At 40.7% G+C, this 12,563-nt stretch overlaps 1 protein-coding gene across 2 annotated transcripts in view; it reads left to right on the plus strand.

Annotated features, from left to right (window-relative positions):
* LOC121572361 (sodium/calcium exchanger 1) overlaps positions 1–4,139 on the plus strand; it is a 37,401-nt gene extending 33,262 nt beyond the window's left edge. For both annotated transcript variants that reach the window (XM_041884420.2, XM_045205564.1), the window contains 2 exons: positions 1,329–1,601; positions 1,980–4,139. In XM_041884420.2, the coding sequence (XP_041740354.2) occupies positions 1,329–1,601; positions 1,980–2,356 (650 nt within the window). In that variant the 3' untranslated portion in view covers positions 2,357–4,139. The remainder of the gene's footprint in view (positions 1–1,328; positions 1,602–1,979) is intronic.
* Positions 4,140–12,563: the final 8,424 nt, after the last annotated feature.

A 12,563-nucleotide genomic window follows, 5' to 3' on the forward strand; every position in this document is an offset into this window, starting at 1 on the left:
TAGTCTGCTCGTTGAGTTCTAAACTACGTGTGTGTTTGGCCATGTGGCCGTGTGGCCGTGTGTTTGTGGCCGTGTCCAGAATCAGGCTTGCCTACTACTTACTTAAACTGCATACTGTGTGCTAGTACCACATACTGTTTAGAAAAAAAACAATTCAGTAAGCAACAAATATCAGCATACTAGGCTCATCCTACTGAGAATGCATCATCTAATGAGCAATTACGTTTATTCCCGTCATTCGTTCATTTTGGTAGAGCGCGTCCCCTCAGCTGATTATCAGCTGTTGTCAGACACGTGGCTCTCGAAAGACGATTCTCTTCCTCAAAAGTGTACAGTGAATTATACTAGCTGAAAAGCTGAAATTAGTATGACATCCTGCCATTTAAAGCATACAAACATTTTGAAATTTCACATATTATAAAATATTTTATAAATCAATTCCTGCTATTTAGAATGAAAGTATGGGTATTCAGACATGACCATTGTGTGTGTGTGTGTGTGTGTGTGTGTGTGTGTGTGTGTGTGTGTGTGTGTGTGTGTGTGTGTGTGTGCTTGTGAGTTCTGAACTGTGCTAATATCCAGGCAGACCCTTTCCACTAGGATAGGCACAGAGTCTTTGCTGCACATGGGCTATGGTTGATCCCTAACCTGTATGGTTACCATAACACAAATTAGATTGGAAACAAAACAGGACAGAACATGGTCAAGCTGGATCTGTTGAACCTCTATGGCCTCCTGTCCACTCAATTGCACACATGAGCACACACACGCACCCACTCATGCGTAGAAACAAACATTGAAACAAGTACTGAAATGCAGGCCTATGTCTTGAGACATACTTATGGACACGACATGTATTGTATTATCAAAAACACACACAAGTACAGATACACACACACAAAAACGTGACCATTCCCTGCTCCCATGCAGAGAAATGCATTCAGATGGATTTTGAACATCAGCTATTTTAAGCAACGCTGTCAGTCACCCTAATAAACTCCCATGGCTTCAATGAGCAGAGATGTGGCTTACTGTCCTGACTTGATGTGTTAAGAGGCTTCATTATTTGTGTAATGTGGAAAAGGGAGTGGAGAGTGTGGGGCTAACTGCTAACAGTACTAGGAAAGCCTAAATGTCTGTCTGTTTTCATTTAGAATGGACTAGTGGTGGCTAGCTTCTCCTGGTCCACTCACAGTTTAAGACTTATTTACATTGCCCAGAATGTTAACATTGTAGCAGAGGTTTTAACCATGTTAAACTTTTAAATTGAACCTTTGACTATGAAGTTGGGGTTACAACACATCTTCCCTCCCCTCAAAATGTCTCAGGCGATGATGACGAGGACGAGTGCGGCGAGGAGAAGCTGCCCTCCTGCTTTGATTACGTCATGCACTTCCTCACCGTCTTCTGGAAGCTCCTGTTCGCCTTTGTGCCGCCCACCGACTACTGGAACGGCTGGGCCTGCTTCGTGGTCTCCATCAGCATGATTGGCCTGCTCACCGCCTTCATCGGAGACCTGGCCTCCCACTTTGGCTGTACTGTGGGCCTCAAGGACTCCGTGACCGCCGTGGTGTTTGTGGCGCTTGGAACGTCTGTGCCAGGTGCGTTCCATACATGCTGCAATACACACAGAAACGTATACACAACCACACAGACATATTCACAAACAGTGGGTTTTATTAGGACTCTGTCACCAATCTGGTGTTTGCGGCATTGGGATACCAGGTTAGTAACATACACCATCTAACTCTTTACTCTCATGACAGGGTTTATCACAATTAGGCATTGTCACTCCTAAAAGCAGTGATTTGTATGAAATGTTCTTGAATAGTACACTATGTCATAGCTCTTGTCATGCATGGACATCTAATTTTGGATCCGTGTCACCCTACCACCATTCACAATTCTGATTTTTTTTTTCTCTCTCTCTCTCTCTCTCTCTCTCTCTCTCTCTCTCTCGATCTCTCTCTCTCTCACAGACACGTTTGCCAGCAAGGTAGCTGCAATCCAGGACCAGTACGCTGACGCCTCCATCGGCAATGTAACGGGCAGCAATGCCGTCAATGTCTTCTTGGGCATCGGCGTGGCCTGGTCCATCGCCGCTATCTACCACAATTCCAAGGGCAACGACTTCCGGGTGGACCCTGGCACCCTGGCCTTCTCCGTCACCCTATTCACCATCTTCGCCTTTGTCGCCGTGGCCGTGCTCATGTACCGCCGCCGACCCGAGATTGGGGGTGAGCTGGGTGGGCCCCGGGGCCCCAAAATCGCGACCACCTGTCTCTTCTTCAGCCTGTGGCTCATGTACATCGTCTTCTCCTCCCTGGAAGCTTATTGCCATATCAAGGGCTTCTAACTTCTCTAAAAAGTATCTGAAAGCAAGATTCAAAGACAAATATTTAAAAGATATTTGAAAGCTTTAGCTTCTAGAGTCTTCAAAAGCATCTGAAAGGTCTTCGAAAGCTTCTTAGTCTTTGAAAGCTTCTGTAAGGTCTTATAAAGCTATTCAACAGTATTTGAAAACTTCTAAAATATATTTGAAAGCTTTTTAGTCTTTGAAAGCTTCTAAAATATATTTTCATGCTTCTAAAAAATAACCACTTTATTGCTTTCATCTAAGACCTCTGAACTATGTACAATTCCATCCAAGGTTTTGGAGGCATTGACTACTACGTCCCTTTATCCTAAATCTAAGATCCATGACACTGCATACCCTTCTGTCTCATCCAATGCTTAAGCCATTTACTACCACATCCACTACTATAACTAAGGCCTCTGAACCAACACCAGCAGGATGATGGCCCAAAAAAATTCAGACGTGAAAAACTGAGGCATTATGTGTTTTTTTAAACTATTCATTTAGTGTTTGTCCGCTAGCTCCTTCAATCCTGTTGTTGCAGCTTTATTTTAAATGGAAGCTCTCTGGTGACTTTCATTGGATCAAGACTCCTAAGGCTGTGTATCCTAAATGTAATTTCAGATTAAGCAAAAAACGTGTGCTTGTTCGGTTATACAGAACTTCAAAGCTGGGCCTAAAAGTGCTGCTGGCTGGCGTGCACAATTTCTGTTCAGTGCCAAAAAAAAATAACTTGACAAATAACTCATAATATTCCTATAACATAGAAATGTGAGTGGTTGTTTAAATGCAAAGGGCATATGGATGATAAATGCATAGTTACTGAGGTAAATACTTAAATGAGGCGATACCTCATTTTATGTCTACACAGTACTGTTGCAGTGATGACTCTATCTCCAATATTACAGAAACTAAAGAAACCTTTCCTTACAAGAATGTCTTGATATAAAATGTCACTAATGCACATGTTATATATTATAATTTTTTCCCCACTAAACATTTATCAGCAACAATACTATTACACTAGACAAGTCAATAAATAATTAATTAGAGGTGAAATAAGCATTATGGCTTTGTGAAATGTGTAAAGGTCTATGACTACACATTTTACATGACTTGATTTATATCCTATAACGTCTTCTATGATCTTTCTTTTAATTGTGTAAAACATATTTCATTCAGTCAGCTTCATCTGCTAGCAGACCGTTTTTACAATGAAGAGATTGTGAGAACGCTATACAGTGGAGACAGTGTCAAAGAAGACTACAATACACAGAGATGTTTTGTCAAAAGGTGATCTGAGTTTTCACTAAGATACATTTACCACAATTTACAAATTAAATATCATTGTAAAACAAAAACTACACTGTGTAAATTGAAATCAACAAGTTGTTTTATCAACAAAAAAAATCTAATTGGAAGGAATGAGCCTAGATATCTTCCAGTGAAAGCTTTTTGAAAATGTTTTTAGGAAAATTAAACAACCTTTTCTAGCGTGGTTGGATGGGTTAAAGCTATTTTTATATTCTTATCGGACCTCTTATGACAAGCATTATATCCTATGACAAGGATACAGTATGGATCTTTCATATTTGGGTGAATAGGGCTTTTAAGACTTCTATCATAGTAAGAAGATAAAGTCCAGAAAAAATATAATATGCCATGGATGAGCAACTGGCGGCCCTCCTTTTGTAGGCCTGCGGACCAATTAAATGTTTAAAAATAAAAAAACGAATTCTTAGGAGCTTAGTCGGGGTCTCAACTTACTATTGAGAGTTAGAATAGTAGAATACACAAGGTGCAATTTCAAAATTTGGTTGTGCATCAGCAGTCACTCAATTAGCCCATGTCAGCTAAATGTTTTTTGATTGGTAAGTTAGTCTAGTGGCCTGCTATCTAAACTTGTAGTAAGCATGGTCGAATTACCAACCAGGGTGGGGCCCATTGATTATCTGTTATAATTTTAAAAACTCAAAACAGTTGCCTCCACCCTATGGCAAAATGTGTAGAATTGCATGAAATTAGCTTTAAAACAGCAACATTTTCTCTACGCCCCATGGCAAAATGTGTAAAATTGCAGGAAATGAACTTTAAAACGTAAAATGTTTCTCTTCGCTGTCACGAAGGGGTCGGTAAAATGTTTTGCTTGCGGGGGGTGGTATGGATGTGGGTACGCAGACCCACGAGCCACTGCAGCCCCTCATGATGAGTTCCGTTGCCCATCCCTGTAGTATGCTATCAAGCTCTCCAAGACAGAGACTGCCAATCCCTTTATATATGTGATGTCCCTTGCATCTTTCATTTTGTCTGTTAACTACCACAGGTGACAGACAAAACAGCACAAATTCTACAGTTGTGCTTCTTTCATAGAAAAGTCGTCAAGAATTTATTGTGTGTCAAGTTTAGTCATACATTGTTGTTGATTCCTTGTCCAGGTGTGCAGCAATGTTTGCTTTAGCGCTGTGGTGAGCACAGTGTGCTAGTGTTGTCTATACCTCTGTCTGAATAATCCTCAATGTTGGATTATCAATGTGCTACTTGTAAACTATATGCATGAGTGTAAACATAACTGTATATAATAAGCCGTAGTTATCATTAACATTAGGGGACACATTTTTAATACTGAGTAGTAATGGATTTGGGTTCATTGAGTTTGTTTGTGTGTTTGCTCCTGGAACAATGTTATCTGAATGACTACACTTCTTTAAGGTAATGTGAACAAATCATTTCTTATTTGTACGAAAGGCAATATCTCAAACTCTTGTGTTGATGACGGTGGCTGAAATAGTTATTCGTACTGTCCAAAACTACATTGCTCTACTTGAGTTTGCTGATGTCAAATTTGCAAGTTTGAGGAAAAGACGAAGCAGTACTTTGTCTGTGTTATCTTTTGTGTATATAGTGTACAGTGTTGTCAAAGTGAGGTAGATGGCCTCAAAGTTGAAAACATAAGATTCAAGCTATTTATTTTCCAACCCTTTGGGGACACAAGAATAGCAAATGTTGCCTTCCAGGGAAGCCATGTTGGAATTGACTTTCATACCACTTTTCCTCATATATTTCCCTTTCTTTTTTAATAAGTCTGGGTGGTTCTCAAGGTCCTTTTTATCCTTTCTTGCAATGGAAGTTGTCTTGTCGTCAATATATTCAGGGGCCAAAACGGATCCTACATACCTACTACAGAGTGAATTCAGCCAAACCTAAAAAAATAAGTATCACTACCAGTATTGCGTGAATGAATGGTATTGTAACTTATTATACAGTTTTGACTGGTTTAAACAAAACAAAAGGAATACATTTTTTCTCTCACATTAAGGACATTGATTCGCTGTTAGGACAGCTGATGCATAAAAAATAGCCATATTATGGCTTCTGTTTATTTCACCTTTCTCATTGTTCCTATTAGTGATGTCACAAACATTGACAATATTTTATTGATTCACTCTTCCTCAGCTTGTCACAAGCCTAGGCCCATCTCTAGACTAATTGTTTTATCTATTAATTGTTTTATCTATTTATCCAGGCTCTGTCGTAGCCGGCCGCGTCCGGGAGACCCATGGGGCGGCCCACAATTGGCCCAGCGTCGTCCAGGGTAGGGGAGGGAATGGCCGGCAGGGATGTAGCTCAGTTGGTAGAGCATGGCGTTTGCAACGCCAGGGTTGTGGGTTCGATTCCCACGGGGGGCCAGTATGAAAAATAAAATGTTAAATACAAAAAAAATGTATGCACTCACTAACTGTAAGTCGCTCTGGATAACAGCGTCTGCTAAATGACTAATTTAAAAAAAAAATGTATTAACATTGGTCACACATACTGTATAGCCTGGTCACCTTCTGTAACTGTGCTGTAGCCAACTTTTCAATTCTTCTATCCTTGTCAAGCTATACATACACTATATATACAAATGTATGTGGACACCCCTTCAAATTTGTGGATTCGGCTATTTCAGCCACACCCATTCCTGACAGGTGTGTAAAATCGAGCACACAGCCATTCAATCTCCATAGACAAACATTGGTAGTAGAATGGTCTTACTGAAGTGCTCAGTGACTTTCAACGTGGCACCGTCATAGGATGCCACCTTTACAACAAGTCAGTTCGTCAAATTTCTGCCCTGTTAGAGCTGCCCCGGTCAACTGTAAGTGCTGTTATTGTGAAGTGGAAACATCTAGGAGCTCAGCCGCGAAGTGGTAGGCCACACAAGCTCACAGAACTGGACCAGCGAGTGCTGAAGCGCGGGGCGCGTAAAAATCGTCTGTCCTCGGTTGCAACACTCACTACCGAGTTCTAAACGGCCTCTGGAGGCAGCGTCAGGACAAGAACTGTTCGTCGGGAGCTTAATGAAAGCCAAGCAGCTGCACACAAGCATAAGATCACCATGCGCAATGCCAAACGTCGGCTGGAGAGGTGTAAAGCTCGCCGCCATTGGACTCTGGAGCAGTGGAAATGCGTTCTTTGGAGTGATGAATCACCCTTCACCATCTGGCAGGATGAATCTGGGTTTGGCGGATGCCAGAAGAACGCTACCTGCCCCAATGCATAGTGCCAACTGTAAAGTTTGGTGGAGGAGGAATAATGGTCTGGGGCAGTTTTTCATGGTTCGGGCTAGGCCACTTAGTTCCAGTGAAGGGAAATCTTAACGCTACAGCATACAATGACATTCTAGACAATTCTGTGCATCCTACTTTGTGGCAACCATTTGGGGAAGGCCCTTTCCTGTTTCAGCATGATGTGCACAAAGCGAGGTCCATACAGAAATGGTTTGTCGAGATCGGTGTGGAAGAACTTGACTGGCTTGCACAGAGCCCTGACCTCAACCCCACCGAACACCTTTGGGATTAATTAGAATGCTGACTGCGAGCCAGGCATAATCGCCCAACATCAGTGCCCGACCTCACTAATGCTCTTGTGGCTGAATGGAAGCAAGTCCCCGCAGCAATGTTACAACATCTAGTGGATAGCCTTCCCAGCAGAGTGGAGGCTGTTATAGCAGCAAAGGGGGGACCAACTGTATATTAATGCCCATGATTTTGGAATGAGATGTTCGATGAGCAGGTGTCCACATACTTTTGGTCATGTAGTGTACATCCTGGTATGACAAGAACGAACACAGAGAGGAGTTGGCAAAAGCACAAACAGACTGGATCACCAGGCTAGGTAATACAAGCACCATATTTATCTCAGAATGATTGTTCTATAGGTTTCATTTAGTTTTTTATTTTATTTATCAGGGTTTTTGGTTTAAATGTATTTGTTTGCTGTAAAAAAAATATATATATATAATGTAATGTTTTTCTTCCATTGTGCACGCAAAACAGGAGGGACGTACACAATCTGTAATGTGTACCAAGGCTCAGTTAGTTCTGTCACAGAAAATAAAGTTTTGAAACCTAGCTAATTTCAGGGAAATCAGTAGAGTTGTTATTGGTGTGTACATGGTTGTGTATGATGTTAGGAGTTGGGTATTTGGTCAAATAGATATGTCTGATTAACAGTAAGTTGGCTCCCCCTTCTGGTACATATAGCTGATACTGTATTGACAAACGCCTCCGATACATATTACTGTATTCCTGTACAGGATTGTGGTTTAAGTAACAATTGTTTTACTCTTTTTGCCCTTCAAAAATGTTTAGATTTGTACAATTTGAAAAAAATCTGACTGAATATTAATCAGATCGTATAAAATGTCCTTTAAAAGTCTCTGTGTGTGCAGGTCAACCAGAAGAGATTAATTAAACGGGCAATCTGCAGTTCAAACAATAACAAAGCGGCCACCCTTTTTGGGGAAACAGCTTAGGGATGGGGTTTCCATCCATAGCAAGGACTGACCATCCATGAGATCAAAATTATAGTTTTAACCATGTTTTGAAGCTATACAGTGTTTGTTTACAATTACATTGTTTACAAATAATAGAGTAAAACAAGCTTATCTTTTGGGTCCTGATGGGGTTAGACCTCATTCACTATAATGGGGGATCATGTTTTCTGGAAACAATGCCTGCAGTACCTCGGTCGGCCTTCAACATTAAATCCTCAATGCAAGGGGGCAGTCGTTCTCCCCTGACTCAATGAGAGGAGGCAGCACTGAGCTAGCCTGCAACGTCAATTCCTAGAGAAGCTCAAACTGCGCATGCGATGTTTCCAAAAACTCCTTCATGTAGCAAGATGGTGACACGCTGAAATGACACTTATTGATCGTCAAATGCGCCACTGAGCATTCTCATAGGAAACAATGGGGTGACGTCATCGATGGCTTCGTCAATATGTTTTACAGTCTGTGGGTTAGACAGTTGAACTAAGCACATGAGGCATTTATAGGTTATATTCTTCAAGAATCAATGGCTTTATATTATTAATTTAAAAGTCCACAAATGGAAGTAGCAGTTGCAGATTGCCCAGCTGATGGAAAGGGTGAAAAGACAGAGGCCGGAGAGTGAATCGAGCCAGAGAGGAAGAGGCGAAGCTACACGTTTTACTCAGCACAAAATATTTTTGTATGGAGGTCAATATGAGTGAAATTTGGTCAACAAAAAATGTAATTGCTAATTTTCTAAGTGAGGCTTATTTGATCGAAAAGGAGTTTCGTAATGGTTAGGTTGTTACGAATGCACTGATATGGACGCAAATGGCATTTCGGCAACTTTGAAAAAAACAACTTTATATCAGAGTTGTGCCTGTTGTCATGAAGATAGATAGAGGACTCATCATGGATATAACCAATTTTAGTATGGACGTTGCAATGGAGAGCTTACACAATTTTAGAGTAGCCAACTGGGTGGGGATTCTTATGAGTTGGGAGCAATCAGCCAATGAAGAAGAAGACAATTGACTACTTTAAAATGGAGATAGCTTCAATGGCGCTGCCCATGCTGTCACAGGCGCTATAATTGGACAGATACAAATATGAGTCCTCCATCTATCTCTATGGCCTGTTGTTCACACACATATCTGCCCTCTCATTGGCTAGAATGGTCCCACCTGATCTCGCCTGCCTTCCATCTTTGAGAACATGTATTCCCATTGTTAGAGCGGTCACTCGAATATATATTTTCAATATAATACACAATCTTTAATCCAACCGGAGAACAACTGCCCCCTCTCATTGAAGCCATGGAAGTTCAAGGCCGACCACGGTACTGTTAGCAGAAAACAGGATGCCCCATTACAGTGAATGGGAAAATGGCAATCTTCGTGGTCAATCTTTCTGTAAATACTTTTTTTTTTAAAGACAATCATAGTACCAATAATTGCTTCTAATAAACCAGGTGTATGTCCTTCAACCGAGTATTTTAAAATCGCACACAGAAGATAATATAACCCCAGTTGGCCTTCAACTTGAGTTACTCAATGAGAAGGGGCAGCACTGAGCTAGCCTGCAACATCACTTCCAGGAGTAGCTCAAACTGCACATGTTAAGGCTCGCACACATTGCACCGAATGTGGATCTAGCGTTGGTCTGCTGATCGTTCAGCGCGCTGTGTTTTAGGGACCAGCCCCTGTAGACTCTGACTGCTGACATTTTTGTAGAAGTCTGACTATTGACAGTTTTCACGCTATTCTATATGTAAAATCGTAAAATATGTAAAATCGTAACCTTATTTAAAGTGCATTTACATTTTCATTTGATTTAGTCTATTCTTTAACTTTGTTTGAGATGGAGACGTGAATCCAACATATAAATTATTAATTTGCAGACAAACTGGAATTAAAGCAAGACTAAGCTGAAGCGTTACAGATTCCGCGATAGAAATGTAAAGGTAATTTCCGATTGAGCCGACATATGCAGGGTTTACCGTGAATGCAGTCTCCACTAACGCGGGAACGTTTCCTTTAAATTTCAATCACGCTGTAACGCTGAGTTCCGCAATAAGGATTGAATAGAGCCCTAAATCAGTGGCACAGATGGAACTATCCAAGTAGAATATACATCTACTTCAAATGTTGATATTTGGTTGTGTTGACAACCAAACACAATTCAATATCGAGTTTGTCTACAAATTAATAATTGATATGTTGCATTCACGTCTCCATCGCAACCCAAAATCAAAGTTAAAGAATAGGTCTAAATCTAATCTAATCAAACTTTAAATGCACTTTAAATAAAGTTTGCTTTGATTTAGTCCTATTCTTTAATGTATATTTTTGGTTGAGATGGAGAGGTTCATCCAACATATGAATGATTAATTTGTAGACAAATTTGAAATCAACCAAAGCTTGAAACCCTAAGTCTGTATGTGTTGTCTATTTTTAGTTGAACCCTGGGTTGAATTGAAACAATAGCTGTAGATGACTTTGCAAATGCTATAATGGCCTAAATAGTATCATTAATGATATATGACTTATAAAGTATGGTTACATTTAATTTGCTCTGTTAAACCTACCCTTTGGAATTAATTCGCTAGCAACAGTGAATATTTAGTTATTAAGAAATCTCTTAATAATCATTCTCACAATAGTACGTTGGTTGTAGTCAGTGGCAAATATCAATGCCAGGCTTGGTAAAACCCTGGATGGGAAACCAAAAATAGCTGTAGATAGATCAACTCTCCAGCAGGAGGTGCTGCCCAGCCTATTGTCTAATTTCTGATAGTGGATATAACGTTGAAGATCTGACGTTGTTTCCAAGGTACAAATTGAACATATTTGAGTTTTGTCTATGTTGAAAATTGGTTACAATGATGACATAATAATGTGATTGAAATTTTACTCTCAAAACAACAGTTAATTACTTTTTTCTAATCCAATGTATAGATTCCTCATCACAATACATTGACAAATTACACTGAAACAATGTTGATTCAATCAGTTTATGCCCAGTGTGAATGTAAGCCACGCCTGCAGTATTGTTGCTGTATAAGCAGCACCTGTAGTATTGTTGCTGTATAAGTTGCACCTGTAGTATTGTTGCCATAAGCTGCACCTGTAGTATTGTTTGTGTAAGGCTGTAAACTGTTACCTGAGGTTGTGTTGTAAGCATTGTCGATGTTGGTGAATACTTTTTTGTAGACCAGAGTTTTCTCTGAGTTGAAGGGTCCCACATATCCTGAGTTAGTCAAACCAACAGAGAAGGCCACATTCGTTCTGTCTGCAAACACAGGAGAGTACGCTTTATTTAGCCCATTTAACTATTACTAGCATGGCATGGCCACACAGTGTTTGTGTCCGTAAATGATGGATTGAGCTGATGGTTTTTGTATGTCACCTGCAATAATTATCTTCAGTTCCTCCAGCTTGCTCTCACTGATTGTCACTCTGTTGTCCAAGCCTGAAATAGTATGAAAATGTTCAACAATAGGCCTAATCATTGTTATTAAACACATGATTTACCACAATGTATGTACCAATCATCATTGTAACCAATGTAGTGAGGGAAAAAAGTATTTGATCCCCTGCTGAATTTGTACGTTTGCCCACTGACAAAGAAATGATCAGTCTATAATTTTAATGGTAGGTTTATTTGAACAGTGAGAGACAGAATAACAAAAAAAAAATCCAGAAAAACGCATGTCAAAAATGTTATAAATTGATTTGCATTTTAATGAGGGAAATAAGTATTTGACCCCTCTGCAAAACATGACTTAGTACTTGGTGGCAAAACCCTTGTTGGCAATCACAGAGGACAGACGTTTCTTGTAGTTGGCCACCAGGTTTGCACACATCTCAGGAGGGATTTTGTCCCACTCCTCTTTGCAGATCTTCTCCAAGTCATTAAGGATTCGAGGCTGACGTTTGGAAACTCAAACCTTCAGCTCCCTCCACAGATTTTCTATGGGATTAAGGTCTGGAGACTGGCTAGGCCACTCCAGGACCTTAATGTGCTTCTTCTTGAGCCACTCCTTTGTTGCCTTGGCCGTGTGTTTTGGGTCATTGTCATGCTGGAATACCCATCCACGACCCATTTTCAATGCCCTGGCTGAGGGAAGGAGGTTCTCACCCAAGATTTGACGGTACATGGCCCTGTCCATCGTCCCTTTGATGCGGTGAAGTTGTCCTGTCCCCTTAGCAGAAAAGCACCCCCAAAGCATAATGTTTCCACCTCCATGTTTGACGGTGGGGATGGTGTTCTTGGGGTCATAGGCAGCATTCCTCCTCCTCCTCCAAACATGGCGAGTTGAGTTGATGCCAAAGTGCTCCATTTTGGTCTCATCTGACCACAACACTTTCACCCAGTTCTCCTCTGAATCATTCAGATGTTCATTAGCAAACT

Source organism: Coregonus clupeaformis, chromosome 20 (genome assembly GCF_020615455.1).
Source record: "Coregonus clupeaformis isolate EN_2021a chromosome 20, ASM2061545v1, whole genome shotgun sequence".
NCBI classification, from domain to species: Eukaryota; Metazoa; Chordata; class Actinopteri; order Salmoniformes; family Salmonidae; genus Coregonus; species Coregonus clupeaformis.